The sequence below is a fragment of the Protopterus annectens genome, chromosome 6.part0, assembly GCF_019279795.1.
Source record: "Protopterus annectens isolate FY-2018-M chromosome 6.part0, PAN1.0, whole genome shotgun sequence".
Classification (NCBI taxonomy): Eukaryota; Metazoa; Chordata; order Ceratodontiformes; family Protopteridae; genus Protopterus; species Protopterus annectens.
Window position 1 is genome coordinate 209,952,208 of NC_056737.1, and position 25,743 is coordinate 209,977,950.

Sequence of the window (25,743 nt, forward strand, 5' to 3'; positions counted from 1 at the left end):
CAGTCACCAAAGCCATAGATGAGGGTAAGGTGGTTCACACGGCTTATCTAGATCTCACCAGTGCTTTCAACACCATCCCCCACTCTGGAATTATAGATAAGCTCACTAAACTAGGTATAAATCCCTATGTCACAAGATGGGTTGCCAACTGGCTCATGGACAGAACCCACACTATAAAAGTAGCAGACTCCAAATCTGACTTCAGACCAGTGACAAGTGGAGTACCACAGGGTTCAGTCCTGGGTCCTCTCCTGTTTGGTATCTACTTCTCTGAAGTACAGGCTAACACAGAAGGTCTTTGGCTAACAAAGTTTGCAGATGACTGCAAACTAGGAGCCATAATCGAAACTCCTAACAATGTGGGCATACTACAAAAGGGCCTCACTGAGACAGATGCCTGGTGTCAAAGCCATGGCCTGAAGCTCAATGCCAAAAAGTGTATTGTCATCCCCTTTGGTAAAAACTCTGTACCCATGAACTACCACATAAGTGGTAGTCTACTTAATGCTGAAAGTGTGATAAGAGACCTTGGGACACAGGTTGATAGTAATCTCTCCTTTGATAATCACATTGCCACAGTGGTCAGGAAACCCTTCTACGTGGCTCACCTCATCACAAAAGATTTCTCATCCAGAAAAAAAGAGGTCATTGTTCCCCTCTACTCATCACTCATTAGACCCATTATAGAATACAACGCCCCTTTTGGTATGTAACTCACAAGACATCTACAACAAAAGTTTTGAACAAATTGATAATAGTAAGTCCAAAAAGTCAAAACTGTTGCACGGAGAAGCAGGACTCTTGAAAAGCAATGTCCATGTATATTCAAAAATGCTGCCTGTAATGGCACACCATCAACTGTTCTTTAAATTCAAAAGTCAGTTACAAAAAGTCACAACTTGCTATTCAGCACTGTCAGGAACTTCCAATTGCATCAGTTAACTTCACCGAACAATAACTTGTAGACATTCAAATGCACTAATCCAAGCGTTCAGCGAAGTTTAAAGAAAAAGAAAAGTTTATTTAACATCCGGCTAGCGCTTTCAACAAGGTCTTCTTCAGGCCGTTATACAGAAGACCACCTTGTTGAAAGCGCTAGCCGGATGTTAAATAAAATTTTCCTTTTCTTTAAACTTCGCTGAACGCTTGGATTAGTGCATTTGAATGTCTACAAGTTATTGTTCGGTGAAGTTAACTGATGCAATTGGAAGTTCCTGACAGTGCTGAATAGCAAGTTGTGACTTTTTGTAACTGACTTTTGAATTTAAAGAACAGTTGATGGTGTGCCATTACAGGCAGCATTTTTGAATATACATGGACATTGCTTTTCAAGAGTCCTGCTTCTCCGTGCAACAGTTTTGACTTTTTGGACTTGGTATTATTTATTTTCTTGTGTGCACGGAGCTTGTTGTGAGTGCTGTCTTGTCTTTAGATTGATAATAGTGTTCAATTCATAAATAACAAAAATACTTTTCCGTGTGGTAGTTGCTCTCAATGTCCCCACATTTTTAGAGATCCACACATTAGATTAAAGAATGGGTTAAACAGTTTTGTTAGATTTTTCAAAGGTAACTGCAGAACTAAAATGCTTGTCTATTTAGCTGTCTGTGTTGGTTGTCCTGCATTTTATGTAGGAAAAACCGAGAGAGCATTTAGAGACAGAATATATGAACACCTGTATGACATCAGGACAGGCAAGGACAGTAGTGCACTGTTTAAACATTCAGAGGTTTGTGTTTATTTTTCTGGTTTCAAGTTTGGCATTATTGAAGTTGTCAGGAATAATGCCAGAGGGGGTGATTGTAAAAATATTTTATTAAATAAAGAATTGAAGTGGCAACTTAGTTTGAGAGCCAATATTCAACCTGGTCTTAATGAATATGTCAGTATCAAACCAGTCCTGCTAGCTAAGGCTGCTAAGGTTTGAAACTGTTTAGTTTAGTCCTGATTTATTTTTATTTATGTTACTTTTTTGTTTCTGTTTTACAGTTATCAGATATAATTTTACTTTCATTTCATATATTTATATATGGTTTTTAAAAGTGCATATTGTAATATGTTTCTTTAAAAGCTTAATTGGATGATTCATGAGTTATTATATAAGTCCTTTGTAGCACCTGTGTTGTTATGTATCTGATGAAGTCTTATCTAGATGAAAGCGCTTGTACATAAAGCTTTTTTGCCTTCTCTTGTAGTTGGATTCTTTTTTATTTCAAAGCTATGTCAAACCCAGAGCTGTTGGACATGCTCCACTTAAAGAAATCCCAATCCCTCCAAGCTACACACTCTAGGGACCTAAACCTTGTCACCACAATAAACAACATTCTGGAGGGATAGATTCCTGTCCCAGAGACTTCCCATTCTCTGGAAAAGACTACCTATCTATGTCAAACAGAGCCCCTCATTAGCACTCTTCAAGAAAAATCTTGATGATTGGATGGGAAATAGGAAATTTACCCCAGGGATCACTTCTGTGGCTCTGTTCGACAGGGGCACAGGAAAATAATTTTCTTGAATGGCGAAAGCCAGAGTACTTTTTTGGCTAGGATTATATAGGCTCTAGGGCTGATAGCCTAGTACCTACGTATGAACCTATACAAAAAGTAACATAGAAGCTGGCTCGCCATTGTAAGAATTGATAGGAATGTATGATACTGAATTGAACTGGAAATAACTGGAATGAGACTAGAATGGATGTCTTTATCTAGTTACCAAGAATGTGCTGAACAAGTACCAGTGTATCCTTTTATGTGCCAAGTCCTCTTGTACCTTTCAGAATAAAGTCTGCATACCATGCTGTAGTTCGGTTAAGAATGCTTTATTATGTACACTGGAGGTAGATTTTAACAGTATCTGAATACTGTCTCCTGTAACAGTGCTGATAAACTGAAATAGTTTGTAGCTTCTGCCGTTATATTCTTTTTTTCTCAAAATGTTTTTATTCATTTTTTAACAAAATAACTTAACAGTATAGTAACAAGAAAAAACAAAAAAACTATATACAGTGTCCATAACAACTAAAAAACATTTAATATTTCTCTAACAGATTAGACAATTTTGTCCAAGCAATTACATGATGAGTTATGTTGTTATTCCTTGCTTTTATAGTACCAATCTCATTCTTACAAATGTATTTCACAAGATGAATAAACTCAACTTTAAAGACAGGAGTAGATTGGGATTTTCAATTTTTAGTAACAATTTTCTGTGCTATAGAGAAGATAGACCATAGTAAAAATGTTTGTTTTTTAGGAATGACTTCAGGAACACTGAAAAGAATAAGGGAGTCAGTAATTATACAGTTGTCATTCCATAGAGGTTTACAAGGATATTTAAAGTCTAACCAAAATGGGGAAATTATTTTGTAATTAACAACCATATGTATCTAGTCAGCATCAGGGTGTCCACATCTCCAGCATTGCATTTAATCTTTATTGTACATTATTGCTAGTCTCTGTGGGGTGAAAAAACATCAATGTAAAAATTTCCATGTGTATGCACACCAGAACAGGGAAGATGTGGATACCTTCACTGACTGTAAACAAAGTTTATCTTTTTTCTGAGAATACTTGGTCATTAACTTCACTTGAATAATTCCTAAAAGAAACATCTGGTTTGCTAAAATCATTTCTGAGAATTTTATAAATAACAGATCTGTATGAAGTGTCGTGGGTGAGCTATTAATAAGTGTTGAGATAAAATCCAAGATTTTTAAGTTACTCTTATTGTATGCCTCTAATGAGAGTACAAGATTTGTATGTATAAAATCCTTAGAAGATTGGATGTCCAACCAATTGAAATTTTGCAAACTATATGTGCTGATCAAATAGTCTGTAGAACTTATTTTATTAGCTGAGAGAAATTGATTCCAATGTAATAGGTCACCCTTCTTAAATTCTAACATTTCCTGAGTATCAAAAGATATCAAGTATTCATTTGTATAAGCAACAGGAAACATAATTTTTAATAAATTTCTAATTAATTAATTGATTAGAAAACTTAAGTTTTTTAAACAACAGCAATATCTGGTTTATAAGAGGAGTGAGAACATATTTTGACCTTTTACTTTCAGTGTATATTTTTAAAATCCATATAAAGATATTTGCATGTATTTGAGTACACGGTTCAAGCAATGTCCTATTACTATTTAGGAATAAGATTTCATGCACTGCTTTCCAATATGATGTAAAAGAAGTATTATTCCAATGCAACACTATGTTAATAAATGCGGAGTTTAAATAAAAATCAATATTTGGAAACCCTATACCTCCTTCATCCCAGCTTGTGGTGTGCCAGAGTAGAGAAATTCTTGTTTTCTGGGATACTAATTATTAATTATTAATTTTCTGTTTAATATTCTGCATAATCATTTCCTCCTGAATAGTGCAATTAATATTCTGGAATGCTGGATATTTGACCTGACTTCTGTACTCATATTCAAGTGTCTGTACTGCAATGACTTTCTGCATATCAGTCCAAACGAACTAACTTAACTGTGTCTGAAGTATTTCCTAATAATTTACATGCCTCTTTAGCCCTGGTTCCCAAACCTTGTACCATACAAACAAAATGTGTTTGTACTCAAATGTACTGCACATTCTGTTCTTATCTGTATTCTTGTCTGAAGGTTATTTTCACTGATTGAAAGTGCATTATGCAAAGAGAATACTGTGTTTTTGTACATTTAAATGATACCTGATCTTACAGCGTCACAGTAGGGAGCTTATATTTATGGGTCTACTTGATCTTATAGATAAGCCAACTGAAGCCTGACCTATGAGCTACACTGTCTCAAGACCGATATGACTGCTGCAGTAAAGAAACTTTGACACACTGTGTGTGTATGAGGTCCTGGTTTCATTCCCCAGCATCTCCATAGCAATTGACTTCAATAATTGGCTTAGTTTCTGGTGTCTTTCCAGAGGGATTCAATTTTTGTCAGCATGGGAAGACATGGTTAGCATACCATGTTGCTTTGCAAACAATGGTCTGTACTTGTCTCCCCTAGGCTTCTGAATATTGGCTAAAACATTATTCACCCTCTTAGAGCCATGTCTGCAAGGCCCACCATGATAAACTCATAACAAGCAGGTGTTTTTGAAAATCCTTCAGTCAGCTAGTTAGCTTTGGAATGTGACGCTTCAAAGTCCATTCATGGCTTATATCTGTCATCCTCATCTTCAATCCGAGTAGGTCATAGGTCATTTTATTTTACTCAGCAGCATTACTCTTTGCACAGTCTCTCTCTTCAGTCTGATTAGCAATCTCCTTTCACAAAAAAATGCAGTTTACATTAAGTAAATGGCAACCACTGTATAGTTTCTACTTGATTTAGCTGCCCATATTTATAAGGTGTATAAAATAATGAATATCGAGACTGAGTTTGGATTTAGAACAGAAAGTTACTTGATCCTGCTCTTGAGATTATATTTGTGTGTGTGGGGGGGGGGGGGTTATGGTATTGATAAATTTAATTTTAGCTGCTTCTTGGTCATAGGTTCATAGGTTGATACTAGGCTATCTGCCCTAGGGCATTTATAAGCCTAGCCAGAGTGTGTTTGGCTTTCGCCACCCTTTTAGATTAGTTGACTGTGCCTCTGTATAGTAGGTCACAGAAGATAGCCCTTTTGAGGTTAGTTTACTGTGCCTCATCACTTTTTTTTTTCAATTTTTCCAAGTTATTTGGGTTTCTAAGTATGAAATAAGTTCATGAAATTAGTATTGTTTCAGTCATTGATGTTAACCAGAAGTGCTGCTTGCAGCAAACGCTATGTGCCCAGTACTGACTCCTGCAATTCGTACAAATTTACGTGTCAGTATTATTTCTAAGTATGATTGTAAATTCTTTTTATAAGACCCATTTCTCCTACTACTGCTGGAACTCTGTGGGTATCCTTCTTCCACAATGCTCTCATTTCTGCCTGCAAATCCTGGTATTTTATGACTTTGTGTCTCTGTATGTAAGACACTATAGTCACTGAGTGTAGCAATTTCACTAGTCAATGCTACTTTTATCTTCTTTTCATGGACTACTATATGTGGTTTTCTCGCATCTGTTTTTTGAACTGTTGGTAATGGATGATCCCATGTGAAATAAACTTCATCATTTTCTGTAATAATTTGTGGCTGATGTTTCCAGTGTTTTTCAGCTATTTCAGTATTATAATGTTTGCACAATTCTCACTGCAACACTCTTGCCACATTATTATACCTTTCAGTATACAGTTCTCACCTTTGTTGCTTCTTTCATTGTCGATCAACAAATGAAGTGCGATACATCAAATAGCATTTTACCATGAAGGGGACTAAAATTTTCTCATAAGGTTCAGCGTCCTTAGGGGGCTTAAGAGGTTGTTTTATAGATATTTTGATTGTGGGGAAAATCTGTCCCTATGTGCTATAGGTTCTTCCCCCCAAGAAGTAAACGTTTGAGTTGCACTTCTTTAAAACTGTCTTTCTATATCAGATTTTATGTATTTTTTTATCCCCAGGAGTGTAATTAGTAGTTGTTTCAGATTGTGTCATCCATCAAAAACACGTTCTATAATTGCAGTGTTGAGGTTTTCTCCCAAACCGGTTTCTGAGCCAGTTACCTAGTATGTTCACCTGTAACTTAAAATTCTTTTGCTGCTGTTGCTTGTGAGTTTCCAGAACAACTCCTAGACTGATTTAGCCTGCAGCTGTAGACATCCTGTATTTAGTGGCTTCAGCAGGGAAGTTGAGATCTCCATTAACTTGTTGGGCTTTGCAGTTTCCATGGCCCTTTTATGTCTCTGAAGCCTAAATTGTCAGCTGTGTCCTTTCGTATTCCACACACTGATGTCCTTCTGTTCAGTGTTGCAGTATTCTTTGCATATGAGTTGCATTCCGCCCATCAACCTAATGTCTGGCCTGTATACAAAAGCTTAGAGCCACTGCCTGTATGTGGGACATCACATGAAGGCACAGACAACGTTAGCCATAAAAGGGACATCTGCACGTACAGTCTTCAGAGCTTTTTCGCCGACATTCGAAAAGGTTAACTCGTATGTTTGGTCTGCCATTGGATACCGTTGGTGTTGTCCTTCAGCTTCAGATAAGTACCCCATAGGGGATTTAATATATTGCTGCTACCTTTTGTTGTTGTTAATGTCCTCCAAGAAGGGCAATGTAGAAGGCAAATTCCACATAAAGATAGTCACAAGCTTTGCTTGTTTTGTTTAGGGCCTAATCAAGACCACTGGTCCTGCTCTATTTGTCAGGTCTTTGTTCCTAAAACATTGAGCAGTCTGTCAGCCTTAAATATTTACTTAGAAAACCAAAGACTCAAATGTCTAGCTAGAGATGCTATGAAAGGTTCCATGAGTGCTTCTGAGCCGTCTGTAAAGAGGAAGGTCAGTAAAGCTTGGCCCGAATCTTCTTTAGCTGCAGCTACTCCCTCCATCTTACCCCTTGAGGTTGATGAAAACCCAAAGGTGCGATCGGAGGTAGAGTCTGCTCCCTCAGCAGTTACCGGTATGGAAGACGTCAGGAGTCTAGATCCTAGCACATTTGAGGCTATGCAGATATCCAGTTCAGACAACTTGGGGGAACCGTGGCTAGTTATTGCAGAATACTCGGACTGTTCCAGCTTCTTTGTCTAAAGAGGTGTTGGAGGTAAGGCATATGTCTGCCATTTCTCCCCAACAGGATAACCATGTTAAAAAGAAGCAAAAAACTAGGCATGTTCCCACTCCTTCTACCCCTACGTTGGATTGGGATTTTTTTTTTGCAGGGTGTCATTAAGGCTCTGATGGCTTTGAGGCCTCCCACTTCAGCTTCTCCTATAGACGGCCCTGCCTTCTCCTCCTCTCCGGTGCTGTCATTGAGGTCTCAGGTGCCTTCTTCAGGGCAGCCTGTAGAATTCCAAATTCATGATATTGATTTTAAGGAGACATCCTCAGATGACGACTCCTTAGCATACTCCACACAGATCCCTTCTCCACTGGAATATGCTTCCCCAGAGGAAGAGTATAATGGGGGAATTCTCCCATAGAAGAGCTTTCCTTTGGGGAAACTATTAATAAATAAAATGAGGGAATTCTTTAAGTGGGATTCTTCTCAAATATCAAAAGAACAGAAAAGACATTATGAGCTACTACACTTGGAGGCCCCTGCTCCTTCACCATTTCCTCTAGTCCTGTCAGCCTTCTTAGATGCTTTTAAATCAGCATCTAAGATCCCGGACTCCCAAGCCCCTGCCCATAAAAGACCTGATCACTTCTATAAGGCCCCTGAGGGTTGCAAGTCAGGATCTTACATTCCTGGAGTGCAGGTTCCGCAAAGACTTGACATTTTTATTCCTGTGGAGAAAGCAACTTATTTCAAGACATTCACGGAGGCTGTTCTCCCTCTCCCTTCCATCATGGTTTGCACCTTGCAGTTGGAATCAAATAATTTTTTATTTTGATTTAAAACATAATAATGTTTTAAGTGTGCAAGGTGTCAATCAATGTCAAAACTTTTCTCCATGGGTTATTGACTAATGGCTTGGGATGGATTCACAGTTCTTTAGTTTTTATCTCCATTAAAACAGACTATTCAGTAGACATAAAAATTCCTCCATGATGGAAGCTGTGTTGGATTTCCATCGTCTGATTATACATTTTCAAGCTATTGCTAGTATAGTCCATATTAAATACAAATCCAGTTTCTTCAAGTGAGGATTGTTGTTTTAAGTCAAAATAAAAAATTATTTGAGTAAAACAAAATTCACTTTCTGTATGTGTGTCCAGACCTTTGATTATACCTCATGTCCAATACTGGGTCTTTAGCCAACATTAATTTTATGTTTCTAAAATATCTGTACCATCTTTTACTTTGCACCGTGCTTTCTCAAATTGCATCTTCAGACCGCAACTGAATCATAGTTTTTTTCTTTTCAAGTATTTTTGTTGCTGATGTTATGTAGCTTAACTATCACCCTCTAATAATAACTCACTGCATTTCAGCTGTTAAGGCATTTTGTTGGTTCTATTAACACATGTGCATCTTCCGTCATTGGCATGCTTCCCAGCAAAGCACAGTACTTTAGTGGCTGAATGTCACTTTCAAAGTACACTTTTTGAGATAGCACAAACATGCATTTTAATTTAATTATGTTACTGCGTGCTCTGCATTCAGTAGCATGAGTAACAATAAGAAATATTCTGTAAAGAGTAAAATGCAGATGAAAAAACAATATTTTGCTTCTGCATCTGTTTTCTACACTTGGGTACATTTCAAAAAGTACTTCTCAGCAGTTCATGAGACAAGTCACACGGAGTGCTGTGGAATCTGCCACTTCCTATTCCCCATTCAGCAGTGCTATGGAATCTGTCTTGGACCACGCACATTGTAATGTCAATCCTGTCTTATCTGTTCTTTTTTTGCGTTGATGTTGTGCGTGTCCATCTAGTGAAGAGTAGATTAGTTTCAGTAGATCCATTTATTATACATATTGCCCAATCTCCTCAATATGCTTTGTTGAGCAGGTGTGTAATCTAGGATAGTTACAATCTAGAAAGGTGAGAAAAGAATAAGGGTGTGAGTTTGTTTCTCCCCTGAAAGAGTTGTCTCTTTTGTTTACTTAAGGGATCCATGAAAGACTCTGCATGCCTTTTTTTTTTTTTTTTTTTGCAATGAAACCACCTTTCCTATTGTGACATGACATCTGTCTTTAACAGTGATTATAGCAAAAGGTATCTGTGTTTATTGAGATCTTATACTTTTTAATTTACCCCTGCCAATGTAGTCCATTTTATTTTGGTAACCAGGCGGGATGATGTGCACAGTGGTTAGTTTTAAAGGTCTCTTGAGAACTTTAATCTGGTTGATTAGATTTAATTCATTTTTTTTTGCCCTAGCATCCACAATTAACTTGCTTTTGATGCTACCCCAAGCTTAAAAACCATGATTGCAGGTAGGAAGGGGCATCTTGGTATGGCACTGTCCAAACGATACAAATATTTTTTTTTTCCTGGCATGTCTTAACCTCCCACCTTTGAACATGACATTCAGTAGTATTAAGTGAATTTCATGTGTGCTCATCTTCCACTCCAGACTATTCCTCATTGCCCTCAAAACATGAGAATCACTAGCAGTATGTCAACCTTTGCACTGACAAGCTGGTACTTTTTCTTAAGTTGCTTGAGAAATCTAGAGCCTGATTCCGAAAGACTTGCTCTCAGCCTAAGTGACCACTTATACTGAGAGCAGGTCTTTTGGAATCTTATTCCTAAAGTAAGTCACACACTGTGAGCGCAAGTATTTTGGAGTCAAGGCAGGCTTACAGTGACAGCAGCTTTCTTTTGGAATCTGGCTCATTGTCATTTACAATAGTTGTTAAAATGTTTGATCATAGTTTTGCACTTTGCTGGTTCAGGGCTATGCTGTTGGTTTACACTGTGCTAATTTTAAAGTTGGTTCTCCGAGCCTGTTTATAACATAAAAAGTTACCTTTTTTGCAATTAATGCCGGTTCCTGTTGCAGAAGAGACTGAGGAGATGAAACTGTGGTAAACAATACTGTTGATTACACATTTATTTGTACACTAGACAGCTTTAGAAATGATTTGTTGGTTTAATGGTTTCTAGTTGTATTTGGAGTTGCTTTGTAGGTGTAATTCAGTCTTTAATTGGTTCTTAAGCTATAGGTGCTCATAACTGCTGTTTAAAGGCTAAGCTATACGTTTACAACATGCTGAATTAAAGTCTCTGTGACATCTATGCTCATTTTTGGACAGTAAAGCACACCAGAGGATTGCATTACACCTTTGTTTTTTTTCCCAATCTGTGTTGATTTTATGTTTTTATTTAAGGTCACAGTGCAGTCGATATCACCAAAGTCGCTCGAAGGCATCGCATGTCGCCATTTCCATTAACGTCAATGGACAAAGCTTTCATCACAGTACTAGAGATGACTCCTGTCCTCGGTACAGAAATCATAAATTACAGAGGTAAGTATCAGTTTAATCATAAAGTTTGTTAAAGCTTATTTTGTCTTATTTATGTTTGTCATTTGACAAGAGCTTTGAATTCACTGAGCTCAACTTAACTGGAAAGTTTAATGACAGACCTGACTCCATTACCCGGTTACTTCATTCAATGCACTACTAATACATTTATTTATTAATTCATTGCAATCAGAAATAAAAAAACGAGAATGCAGATTTTTCACTCACTTCTAAACTGGTCTAGTTAAAAAATAAAAAAGGACAGAAATTAAAAATATGCATTAGAAGGGAGAGAGAGAGAGAGAGAGAGAGAGAGAGGAGTATCTTATATGTTGAAGATTGCTTGAGTGACCTTGGCTGCCTGTTCATCTGAATGCAAGGTGTCTGTTATAGCTGGCCATCACCTGAACCTGCATCTCGCCATTTATTTAAATGATAGCTTGCATGTGAAATACACTTTGAATTTCCATTGTGTTTTTGCTCATACTGTTTTTCTAGGATGTTGTTCTGTGGATCCCTTCTCTTCCTGCAAAAGATATTGCCTCCAGTTCTCTTTGTACTTTTCTCATTTTAACTTGAAACTTGCCTCTAGTAGCTGTGCATCTCTGTTTTGGAAAGATGCTCCCTTCTTATATGTTTTTGTTCCCTTAAATACTGTAGCCCTTAATATAAGAAAAGAAAATAAGAAAAAAATGTACTATGTTGATGTGAGTTAGAACCACAACACAGTGGCTCATCGGTAAAATAGCAATCTCACAGCTTAAAGGTCAGAGGTATATGCATGACCACTTGGTGTCAAATTTACATGATTGCCCCATATTTGAAGAGGATTTCTTTTGGTACCTCTAAAACATTTAAGTTGTCTGCATATATGTATCTCGTATATCTTGGGTAGTTACTGAAAAGGGTCCGTAATATAAGTAAATATGCAAATAAATCAGCCTAACATCCAGTCACTGTAGCACTAACAGAACTGGACTCAAAGGCTGCTTAACAGCTACATGAAGTAGAATTTCTTTATTTGCTATTTCTTTAACTCATGCTGTTTTCACCCATTTGTAATGATGATTGCTAACCATAAATATATTGGAATTGGTTTCACATTTCTTTATTTAAGAAATAAAATTATGTTTTTACATCTGAAATTATAAATCACCTCACAACTAGCAAAATGCAGCTGAGGACATTGCATGAAGTTGGCATTTCTGCAAAGACACATTGATTGGATAATGCAATGTACATTCTGGAACTGTTCTAACAATAAATAGTTAAATATGATAGTGTGAGTTATAAAATCCCCAGGAACTGACAGGATTTATATTACTATGTATAATCATTGAGCACAAGTTTGTTAAATATAACATACAGCTTGTGCCATTAAATATCTGTAGGAAGTGTGATTACTGCATATTATACAATGATGGCTGATTAGTATTCCAAAATGTGCAAGCCCAACCAGCGTGCCCATTGTAAATCCGACTTATACTAATGGAAAAAGGTCCGGTCACCCAGACTTTTTCCATTAGTATAAGTCTTGATTTTTTTTCTTATTTGTGTTAGGTAACAATAGAGAATGGAAGATCTCCGTTGCTGTAATATCGCTATGTTATACGTTTAACATAGTGAGATATCTTAAAAAAAAAGCAGTGAAGATCTTCCTTTCTCCGTTGCTTTTTTTAAAGATATCTCGCTATGTTAAACTTGTTTAACATAGTGAGACAGCTTTAAAAAATCAATGGAGGTCTTCCTTTCTCCGTTGCTTCCTCTACACAGCTCTGATGTACTGCGTAAGCATACGCATGCGCAGTACATCAGAAAAAGCCCCAGGATAGAGGAAAACCACGGAAGGGCACCACGCAGGTATTATACAAAGGCATTATTTAAGAAAAGTAAGTATTTTTTTCTTAAATAATGTCATTGTATAATAGCAATAACCCACGTCTGGGTGTGGGTAATGCTAAATTTACCCACGGTTGTCTTTGGCCACTCAGGCTTCACCCTCATGACCAAACTACACCAACTGTGGGTAAATCTAGCATTACCCGCACCCAGACGTGGGTTATTGCTTAAATAAAACACCCTAAAGTGCCTTGTTCCTGTAAAAAATGGCATAGATTACAATGAATGAAATTATGAAAAAATATACTTAATTGATAAAATGTGTGCTTTGCTAAAATCCACTTCTGTTTTTCCTAAAGTGTTAAAACCATACTCTTCCCATTTAAGTAGTTGTTTATTAAAAACAAGAGGCAATAGTACAGTACCATTTTGTTACCTTTATAGCATAAACATGCCAATGCTGATTTTGTAATGGAAATGTCTTCATAGACTTCCTTTTTAACTGACAGTATTTGTATCCACTTGAAAAAATATTCAAACATCAGGGTTTTTTGTTTTATGATTTCAGTAGCAGTTACGTACTACTTGTCTGATATCACCATTTATTACTATTAATGCCTGCTTTAGTCATAAATGTGGACATACACACATGCCTGTATGCATGCATAAATACATATGTAAATGTCTACCTTGTAAGGTAGAATCTAGTTGTTGAACTTTTTCCTAGTAATGGCTAATTGTTGCTTTGTCTTTCACTGCACCTTTCTGTTACATTGCTTGAAACGTTTCACTATTTTATTTTTCCTGTCTTTTTTCTTTTTCTTTTTGTGTGCTGGACGTGGAGGGAAGTGACACTGTATAAGAGCTCATGTTTTATTTCACACTGGAGAAGCACTTGCTGGAATTATTGTTGAAGTGAGGGTTTAGTAAGTGAAATGCATCAAGAAATGAGGCAGTTGGGGTCCAGTGCAGAGAAATGCCAAATAAGTAACTCTGTTATAAAGCAGCAGCTTGGGGTGGTGAAAGTAGAACTGATGCCAACAGAGCAGGAAAAGAATCTAGGTGGGTATATACATCACACCTCAACCGGATGTGAGGAACAGTCTTGGGGGTTAGTGGTATGTATCAACAAAAATACTGAGGTAATGCTTCTGCTGTACCATGCCTTGGTCAAGCCACATGTTTGGTACGAAAGGCCACAGAAAAAAGTACCAGTAAGTTGCTGGAAGAGCTCAGGAGAAAAGCCACCATGACGTTATATGGGATGGTGGACAATGGATATGACCAAAAACTAGAGGAGCTGCAGCTTTTCTCACAAAATACCAGAACAGAAGGGGACATGGCAGTGTTGCACATGACCATTGCATGGCTATATGAAGGGGTCATTCTGATTAAAAAGGACAGAGAAGAAGGAAGAGGCACGGGTAAGATTGTAGGAACTAACTACTCACTAGATCTCCAAGAGTACTTCTCTAGAGGCAGGGTGTGGATCCATAGAGTGGACTTTTGACATGAGAATCTACAGGAGCCATTCACACAGTCATGGCATGGGAAAGTTGGAAAAAGGGGAAAGTCAGGGATGGACGTAAAGTAGAATGTTTAATGCAGTTAAAAGAAAGGCTATTATTGTTCTTTCAGGTAAATTTAATTGCTGTTTGCTAAGCCAGTGTTATGATGTTCATAGAATGGTACAGAGAAGCAGTAATTTGTTTATAGTATTTCAAGGAGAAAATGCTAGGAATGGGTACTATGTATCACATTTCAATCGTATTCTGTCTGATATGGATTTGTGCCAGTATGACCACATGTTATTGTGTAATAATTAACTTGAGAAGCATATAGTCGTAGTATGGCAAGTAGTTTATCTTAGCAACCAATGTATCTGTTCCTAAAATGAGATGAGACAACTTTTTATATTATTGAATAAAAGGGAGAAGTATTAATAAAGTAAATAAATGCAGTAGTTTAGGAACATGCATACATATGTCACAACAAACTGCATTGCACACTGCCAATTCCAAAAAACAATCGCTGCCACAGAACTCTGGCAAGTCAGTATTTGTCTAGCACTTTTTAGTGATGTGTGCTGTGATTACATCTGCCTGAATTTGTACTGAGCTTAAAGCTGTTGGCTGCTAATTTTTGTGCCACATGCTTGCACTAAGGAACCACCTGAGAAGCTGCAGCCCAAGTCACTGCAAATGAATGAGAAAGAAGCTTCACAGGCACTAGCAGGTTGTCTATTAATTTGATCTGTCTACCAGTCCTGGAGTGACTGTCTGACTGTGTTCTAGCTATGTATTTCTTTAATCTAAGAACTTAAACTATGTTTATTTTCTAACTTTTTGTGAAATGAACATCAAAATGTGCCACTGAGGTCATTTCCAGAATTACTGCCCACTGATATAATCTGCCTCTGTTGTCGTGCAGTTGCATATGTAATCTGCAACAGTAATAGTACAGCTGCAACTCTAGGTTACATAAGTAACTGAGCTAAAGCAGGTGCTGTGCTACCATACACAAGCACGAGTGCTGACGGACATAAGCAAAGCTTAGCTTTGCATTTTGTAAAGGAAAGAAACAAGCTGACATGTATTACAATACCGAGTAGAAGCTTTGAAGATAATGTTGGTTCAGGACCAAGATGCACATTGCATCATAGGTTCATGGGTATATACTAGGCTAATGACCACTAGAACCCTTATAAGCCTGCAACCCAAATGTGACCCACAAATTTGATTTATATAGATGGTGATTTACTAACTGCATCTGTCTGTCAGAGACATAGGAGCCATACTCTGCTTAGCTGTGTTTAGATGTAGGTGAATCCAAGCCATAACATAATCAGGAAGTGTTTAGAGACTGGGGCCATCATCTCAGACTTGGTAAGAGAGTAGAACTTCAGCACTTAGTACTTGGAAATGTTTTAATAGTGCCATATTAAAAAGAATTGGAGGTGGCAGACCTGGCTTCATTTAGTCACGTCCCAGTTTAACTGCAAGCAGAACTTGTGTTAGAAGTGCCGTGGCAGGAGGTTGCAGCTCTGGAGAGTTTTTGTCACAAGTAAATCAGAATATTGTATGTTTCAGAGCCACAACCTTTCCTTGACCCTCCTGTGTCCACATCTGTTGTGAAATGTGATAACTTTTTGTGTTCCGTTGTATGTAGACTTCAAAAGATTTGTAGCCTTCCAGGATCAGCTGTTTAACCACAGTGTGTCAGTTTTTAATCTAAACTTCCAGTCACAAGCTTGTCTGCACAGGACAGTAACATCTAAGAACTGACAAACTTGTTTGTGAGATGTGCTGCCTTATGAATGTTTCAGTTTCCTTATTCACACAGCTGTTGGTGTTTATGCAACCTCGTTTACTGACCTAAACTGTCGCTCTGTTTTTTATCACAGATGGAATGGGCAGAGTCTTGGCTCAGGAAGTATATGCAAAAGACAACCTCCCTCCATTTCCAGCATCAGTAAAGGATGGCTACGCTGTACGAGGTGACAATTTCATATACTCCTCAACAGCCAAAAGGGAATGGCAATTCCTGTTATTTCTGCTAATTTGGATACGTCTTATTTCATATTTGTTCATAAGTAGCCCTGTTTTTTTTTTTTGTTCTTTAACAAAGAAACAAGATTAGCTTACTGCTGACCTTATTATGAACACTTCTTTTTTTCACTAGTAATAAAAATTATGGTAGGTATTGCAGGCCTGCATTGTGTTACTTATGCACTACTACACAGTCATTTTCTGGCCACTTCCTGATTTTCAGTACAAGTGTGCATTTTCTGTCATTTACATGATTTACAGATGCATGTTTCGTGGCCTTAATGTCCAGTGATTATTTACTTTTGTTGTAATTGCCCATTTTGTAATTCTCTAGCAGCTTCTAGCAAGTTTAAGGTCATATGGCAGAGAATGCCATTCATACTATAGAAGAATGTCTTTGCAGAAGGGGAACCTTTCTCCCAGTCAACCTCTACAAGTCTCCGAGCTCATTGATAGATTTAAGTGTTGTAACAGTACATTTATCAATCTGCACTGTCTTCCTGCTTATAATTTTTTAATTAATGCTTCTACTAAATTTATATGGAGTAGAATACCATTAGTACATAAGGTATTTGTAATTATGTGAGAAAAAAAGGGTAATAAGAGAATGTAGCCACAATGCATAGTTGTGCACTGACAAATGATGGCCTGTTTTTGTCACATCTAACTTCATGCTTGCTTGTTTTAGTTGAAGTCTGTCATCTGTAACTGTGTTTCTTACTTTAAAGAAATACTGTTAAGTCGATATTACTCAGGTGTGAATTCTTGCATCCTGACCTACTTTGTCATATGACAGGTGTATGGAGAATTTACCCCTAAAGAATTGTGAGAGACTTTTACAGCTTTAAAAAGAAAAGTACATCATTTGTGAATGTGCGTATGTTGTCGTTTAACTTTCAGCCATATTTCTTATCTTGAGTTGACTTGCAGTATGAAAACTAGAAAAAGTAGTTTAGATGTTCATAGTGACTTGTTTTAGTGCAAAGAACCAAATCTGCTTATAGGCTAGTGCTGACACATGAAAGACATAACAGCAATTCCCATATGTGATAATGCAGTAGTCTTGTGTATGATATTACAGCATGCCCGATATCTAACATTAAAAGGGTCGTGTGTAACTTTGCAGTTGTTCCAATGCATGACAGTGTAACAGTGCTAATGTATGTCAGTGCAGTATAGTGCATGTCACAATGTGGTAGTTTCAGTATATAATACGACAGCAGTTCTGGTATGTTACAGGACATTCCAGTTTGTGACTTTACAGATGTGTCTGACTCTGACTTGGCCGATACATTGCCAGTCTTGAAACTTTCAAAATCAGGGTCTGAAACGTGCGGTCCATGTTTATCTGTTTTTAGTCAATGGGCTTTGGAATATGAATGATCCTTATTGGATGGACAGCATTACACAGCAGGATTTTAATGTACAGATAAAGCCCACACTCAAATGTAGAGCATGGGATCTGGGAGAAAATCACAGACTGAACTCTATCTGAAAACCAAAGTTTTCTTTTCCCTCACTAACTGTGGCTATCATGCAGCTACCAAGAGGGACTAAAAAATAAACAAACAGATAAATAAACTTAAACAAGTACATAAGCTCTTCTTCAGCAGATGACCTTCCAAGCGAATACCTAAAAATAGCAGCCAGTAGCATTGCCTGTCCTGTCTCAATCCTTATACATGGATCAGTCCAGGAATTCCACATTCCCTGTCTCTCGAAAAAGTCGTACATTACCCCTATGCACAGGGCGAAATTGAAGAGATATTAATAACTTTAGACCTATAGCAATCTTGTCCCCCTTCACCAAAATACTTGAACAATGTATTTAAAAACAATTGCTAGAGTATCTCCTACAGGAAGAACTGCTATCCCCTTCACAACATGGCTTCCAAACATCCCATAGTACTAGCACTGCCTTTCTAACCTATATAGATAGTGTCAGTAAAACTAGTCTCTTCCTTATTTCATGACTTATCTAAAGCCTTTGACACAGTGTCACAGCAAACCTCTACTTCAGATGTCCTCACTAGGTCTGTTTCAAAAGCTACGTGTCCAAGAGGTATCAGTTAAATGGCACTCCATGCTCACTCCTTACCTCCCAGTAAGCACTGTGGTATCACAAGCTCCATCATTGCTACCCTACTCTTTAACATTTTCACCAACACTGTCTATACATCCACACAACAGGCCACCCTAAAAGAAATACAGAGATGATTCCAGTCTCATTGCCACATCTGACATCATGGTACACCTCCAAAAAATTACTCAGGAAGCTTTAACAGCTACTGAAACATGGCTTCATAAATCACAATGCATGCTCAACCCCCCCCCCAAAAAAAAACTACTACTTTTTTCCCCAAATCCCTCTGTCATGAAAAAAATAAAATTTGAAGTCTCCTCTCTTGATAATACAGCCATTGAAGTCACCTTTCATAGCAAATTATTAGAAGTGATAGTGGCTGATAATCTTACAATTGACCTGCATATATAAAATTGCATAAGAAAACTCATTAAAGCTAGGGATGCTTTACAGAGCCAAACACTTTCTCACCGATGCAACTAAAACTACACTTGCCACTACTTAACTCCTCTCCACTCTTCTTTATGACACTTCCAACCTTACTAACCTCCAAGCTTCACAAAATTTAAAACTTGAATGATGCTATAACAAAGTTGCTAAATTTGCAACAAATGCCCCTTTCAAAGCCCACCACTGTATAGCACCGAAAAGCCCCAAATCGGTAAGAACTACATCGTTAACTAACATATACAGAGCTTCTTATGACCTATACAATTGTCCAGGATCCATCTGCCTGTCCAGCACTAAAAACTATTCTACACAACTATGTTCCCAGTCAGTCATTGCGATCCACTGACCAAAAACTCCTGTCTGTCTACAAATATAGCAAATCTGCTCTGCATTGTTTGTACTCGTACAAGGTTGCTAAGGCCTGGAACTCCTTATTTGTATCTATCAGGTCTATACCCTCCCTCCCATTTTTCAAAACCACTCTGAAGCACTTCCTAACTATATTCCGGCTCTGTTTTTGCTAAAAACAGGATAAACTATATCCCTAAATATGAACAAGTGCCTTTTCATTCCTTATAACCCCTTACTCTCCCTTCTTCACTTACTTCCTTGTGTCTATCAAATTCTCATCCCTGACGTTCTCTCTAAATATACCATAAGCCTGTTTTCTCTCACTTTCTGTTGCAGTTCCTGTTTGTATTGGACTAACGTACCTTTAATTTCTACACAAAATGTCTAAAATTTTTCTAAATGTTAAATGATTGTCATATAACTTGTATCGGTTTTTAACCAGTGTTTTTAGATTATGCCTAATTTGATATAATTATTTAAATTGCAGATCTTTTTGTTTTACTTTTTTAGATTGTAAAATTGTTGATCTTAAAATGTCTTCTAATAATTTGGAGCTTTTCTCCTTGGGCTTCCACTGAAAATGGGCTTCTACCCAGTCAAACTTTCCTGGTAATCAAATGCCAATAAATAAATAAAGCAACTATAGTTGAAATTACAAGGACTTACCTTTTCCTTTTCACTCACTAATTGCAGCCGTGGTTAACAAGAAGGGAAAATCAATAAATACAATTATCCAAAACAAGCGACTGCAGCTGCTAGTACTAGGACACAAGGACCTGCTTATCCCCCCACCCTGTTCACTAACCAAGGCTTGCATATAAAGCTATTGTTTGCAAGAAGTGAAATATTTATTCGTGTAAGACACTGCATCCACTGTGCACCTACACTTATTTTGACGCCATTTGATCAATGCACACAGTTGTGTGCATGTACGTGTATCAATATATGTGTGTAACACTCACTGTCTATGCCACTGTAGCTGTCTGTTTCTATATACGCTTATATAGACATGATTAATTCATTTCATAACTTATATTGTGGATATTAACTACTTTCTCCAGTAACAATTACATGTACTCCAGCAGCTTTATATTAGCTGGAGAAAGTATTTTACTTCAAAAACAAAAAGGTATATACCAGTAATAAAGGAAATGCAAAACATTTTGAGAGATAATGTCAAGTTGGGCTTTAAAAAGAAGTAATAGACCTCCCAGGGTTGGAGAGGCCAGACACCATATTGGGCTTTACAACCATGGGTTGTCTGTTATTCCTCTGTGATGTCTACCCTTTCAGGTACTATTCCTTGCTTATTACTTACTGCCAACATACAGGGTTGTAAAGGCAATCAGAAATTTGCTGAAGCTGGTTTTACATTTTCTGAGGAATGAATTCTCAAACTTTTATGCAACCTTTGGATATTCCTGAGGAGATGGTATATTAAGAGATAAAAATGAAACTAAACACGTAGTCCGGTTTACTAGTTTCTCTTGTGGTATGATTGTGTAGTAAAAGGATATATTTGCTGCTACAGACGGACTCTCTTAATATGTTCTTTTGCTGAGATCACATGCATACATTTGCACATTGTAAAATGAAAAGAAATTCTCGGGGGGGGGTACTATCACACTGATTTGTGTTTCTGAGTAACTCGTTCAGCCGTTAATTCCTGCTTACACAATGCTGCAGGGAACGAACCTGACTAAGCAGCAGTAAAAATGAGATTTGTGAAGCTGCAGTAACCCCCCCCCAGCTAAAATAGCATGAAACTAAACATAAGCTTTACTGTTCTAAACCAGAATTGCAGTACTGTGGCCCAATGCCTTGCCAGAATATGTATGCATTTAGGTAGATAGGTTGCCTCAGGATTGCAAGAGACCAGTGTAATTTTTTGAAATTGTATCAAACTTAGAACTACTGTGTATTTTTTGATTTAGAGACCTCAGACAGTAAAATATCTCTGTTTGCACTCTACATGTTTGATACAGTATTTCTCTTTATTGGGTATTCAGTTTCCAGGGTGATGCACTGCTTGCTTATAGCAGTGTAGCATAGCTGACCTCTAGCAAATTGGCAGGCAGCATGTTGAACTAGTGACCCATCTTCACGGATGCACTGATGAGGTTTGATACACTCTGTCAAGGGTGGCCAGGCCCTGGATACTCTGTGTTCTTATTGTTCTGGCATGCAAGGAGTGAATGAGATACAGCAGATGATCTGACAGCAAATCTTACCAATGTCCAGATTATCTTGATCTTTGTCTCATATTTTTGGTCTGTTTCTCTTAAAGTATGTGGATTTCTGACAAATCATTGTGGCTTGAGGTCACTAAATAATGACTGATATTTTATATTCAGACGTTCATATCCTTCAGAAAATGCACTTTAAAGTAAAACTGTTATTCTAGCAACTTCTAAATTTATAAGAGCAATATGTAAAATCTGTCCCTTATTTTGGGTCTTTGTGTCCCCATTAGTTTGGCTTTGTCAAGATTTCTAACACTTTGATGTTGAGTTTAATGCCAGGCAGATTTTCCTGACACATCTCTTTGGAAGGAGCACAAATAATTAAAAAAAAAGGTGTTTCTAATATTTTACATCACTTCCAATCAGCCTTTTGCCACAATGCATACCTCTCAACTGTCCAGATTTTTGCCTCAGAGTTTTGGTGTGTTCCTCATAAAACTTGTGGTTTTCTGGCAAATCACTGGCATGATCTGAGGATTGAAGTAAACAAATACTGACATGCATTTGAGTTTCATACTTCAAATCCTTCAGAAAATGTATGATAACACAAACCCTGTTTCTTTTAGCAACTTTCTAAGTTTATAAGAGCAATATTTAAAATCTGTCCGTGTTTTTGGGTCTTTGTCCCACATTTTGTCAGGCTTTGTCAAGGTTTCTTACACTGAGAGGTATGCCACAATGACACAACGGTATTGTCTAACCATCCTGCAGCTGTCACTGCAGATCCACATCTTGGACTACACACAAACGTTTTGGTATGATTTGCTGAAATGCATTTCGCTGAAGGCAATTTTGGCAATTGACACCTCATTTGAAAATCGTCTTTTTTTTTGGATTGGGCTCTCCTTCTCAAGCCCCACCCCACCACAGTAGACACACACACACACACACACACACACACACATATATTGTTTATACATTGTTCCAGCTTATCTGTCATTGTAAGTGGACTGTACCCTACAGTATTTTCCTAGTCATCGTACAGATATTAATAAATAATCAGATTGTAAAACATTCATTCACCTTAGAAAAAAGATCTGTTCCCTGTTGCAGTGGGCTTGAGAGTGCATTGAAGCAGTCTTGAGAATGTTACAGAAAGATGCATACAGTACTTTGGGTCAAGGCCATATCACAGCAACTAAATTCAATGCAACTGCTCACCAGCATACATATTGTGCAGCCCAGGAAACTAGTTACATGTAATTACAGTATGTAAAATAACTTGATTAATTGTATTTTGACAGGCTGCAATTGAGGCTGAAAGCAATACGAAGCTTTCTTGATTTTGTGTGGCTGATACTGAGCGGTCATAGTTCAGGACAGGAAGACTTCCACCTATTTTGAGTATAGTAAAATCTGTGGCTGCTGCTGAACAGATGTACTCGCAACTCCCTAATATGGTTGCACCCCCCCCAAAATTACACATAAGTGTAAAGTGAATGAAGGTGTATTACTTGTTTTAAGTTGTTTTTATTAGCAGAGAGTCACTGTTTAATCTTCATGTGCTCTGTTGTGTGCGTGTCGTATTTTGCTTTATGCATTCTGAAATCATTCTGTTCAACCACAGTCCTGCTTATTACAGTGGTATACCACATGTGATTTTCTAGCGTGGCACAACATTAAGACTCTGACATAAAATTTGGGCAGAAATGTACAGGTTTATTCAACATTCATATGAAACCACTGCACATTGGCCTCCTTTCCTCTGAGTACCACAGAGCAGATGATCACACAGACATGGAGAGATTTTTAATTTGTACATGAGCTTGTGGGAAAAGTTTCAAATATGTTTACAGCAGTGGTATACCACATGTGATTTTCTAGTGTGGCACAACGCTAAGACTGACATAAAATTTGGGCAAAAACATACAGGTTTATTCAACATTCATATGAAACCACTGCACATTAGCCTACTTTCCTCTGAGTACCACAGAGCAGATGATCACACAGTCATGAAGATATTTTTAATTTGTACATGGGATTGTGGAAGAGTTTCTAATATGTTTACAGCACTTAACTCTGATTCAGTTATAAAAATAGTTGCAGTATCTAAGTGGTGTAAACCTTGGAAATGTGACATTAGCTTTTCTTTGGATCAAAATTGAATAGACTAGTAAAGCATTTGTATTGGCCAAAGTTTCGAATTCAGCTTCTGCCATTCCATAAGTTGTGGCCAGTAATGGAGATGTAAGCTGTTGCTATGTCAATGCTTTAAAGTGGCACTCCAAACTCATAGTTCATACATTTCATTTTCCCTTACTAAAGGAGGTTTTCTATAGACTGAATGGTGGTGTGGTGTCTCTGGACTGGACTTTAGTAATCTACCACTTCAAATAAATTAACTAGAGATGTCTAGGAGATATAAAGGATTATAGAATTGTACATTGTTATGCTTTTTCATAATTCAAGGATTATTTTTTAAATGAGATTGACTGCTTATGTAGTTGATTTTTATTTGAATAACATCTTTGCTGTGGGTAAAACTAAAACTATACAAGTAGCTGGTTTACACAGCAATTTACAGAGAGACCATAAACATAAATTAAGGGTAAGGAGAAAACAGTTGCATTTTTGTCAAACTAGCATCATTTAGTTAATGTGCACTCTTCATAAATATTGATATTTTAAGGTGATAAAGCAGGTTGTCATTGCTAAATGCCCAAATGTTTCCAACATGCATGTGTTCAGATATGATATAATTCTTTGCCTATATAATATGTGGCTTAATCACTAGATATTCTGGCCTAAATAGAATTTTGCAGAGTAACACACTTTAAATAGAGCAAATCCTTCATTAAATGATTGAAACTGTCTTGTTTATCTTGTTAAAATCTAGGCTTACCAGTTACATTGGTGTGTGCAATGCATCCAAGAGCTGTTTTCTTCAGTAAATATCCACAATGAATGCAGAAGTCTGTAAACTATGCTTCAGATTATTTTAATGTAACTGACTTGAGTTATACTCCTGATTCAGAGAGCAGGCATTACCATCTGGGCTTGAAGTTAGGATTTCCTATCTCAGAATCTCTTTCTGAAGATAGTTTAAAAGCCTGTGTAGCCAGTTTCCTGTCCAGGACTGGAATTCCAAAGACTGCCACTAGTGGGATTCAAACAGGTACCTTAGGTTGTTCCACCTGGAATTTTAAGGTTAATCATCAACTGATAGAATTACATCAGAATTGTCACAGTGGCACTCACAAATGGAGACTGTAATGGTACTCAAGAATTCTTTGTAAGTTGTGTTTAGTGAGAATGTGATGTGATGATGTGTTTTGGAAATATACAGAATTGCAATAAGTGCAGAGGACTAGTCATAGTTACAAAAGTCACAAGACAGGATTTTATAATGACATGTATGTCTCAATACAACCTTGAAATTTCTCCCCATGGAACCACTCTTTAGTTGCACATCTGATGTCGTGTACTTTAGAAGACAGCATTTGTGCATTGTTTGGGATTTTTACTGATTGGCATTGTATGTCATAGTGTTCTATTTTCACCAATCAGCTCAACATGCAAAAATATGCCATATGACTAAACTTCACATATGGTAGTCTATGGACAGATACATAGAGCTTTTAATTCAAGTGTTGTGAAGGTTTGTCTAAATCCATTGACAATCCAGTAGAAGCAACCAGAGATAATTTGATACTACTTTTATCAATGGCTGCTTACTGGTATACAGAATTTTCACTGATTCTTAGGTTTAGGTATTCATTAAACATGTGCCTTTCATGACCTCCTCCTAGTGACCCAGAGTTCATTTCTGTCTCTACTGCTTTTAGTCCCATATCTGATCGTCTCTCAAATAATAGACCTTGGTTTAAATTATTCAAGTTCTAAGTATTTTGCTAACAATATAGTACCCATGTTTATTCCTTGTTTATTGCCCCATTTTAACTGCCACAATTGGGCATCTGATTCACATTAAACGTAGTAGTAATATAGATAACACTGAATGCATTATGCTTGTGGCAATACAGGCATGTTGTTTAGACTTTTTGTGATATGTTTGACAGTAGTATATCCTGACAGAGTAACACCCACACACTATTGGCAAAACATCTATGTGGGCAAGGCTGCAAACTGCCATTGAGTTACAACTTCCAAAATCAAATTTGCTGCTTACATCATAATTTGTGGTTGTCACTTACTGAAGATTAAGGTTTCCCTTTTATCCTTGAAAACAATAAGTTGTGTCTGTAAACTGTTATAACAAGCAAAAATATAATTAAGTGAGATGCATGATGGTTATTAGGACATCTGCTTCAAGCTGTT

At 37.3% G+C, this 25,743-nt stretch overlaps 1 protein-coding gene across 35 annotated transcripts in view; it reads left to right on the forward strand.

The window, feature by feature from the left end:
* Positions 1–25,743, forward strand: part of GPHN (gephyrin) — a 2,535,134-nt gene that overhangs the window by 2,214,121 nt on the left and 295,270 nt on the right. For all 35 annotated transcript variants that reach the window (XM_044073932.1, XM_044073937.1, XM_044073941.1 and 32 more), the window contains 2 exons: positions 10,817–10,954; positions 16,194–16,286. In XM_044073932.1, the coding sequence (XP_043929867.1) occupies positions 10,817–10,954; positions 16,194–16,286 (231 nt within the window). The remainder of the gene's footprint in view (positions 1–10,816; positions 10,955–16,193; positions 16,287–25,743) is intronic.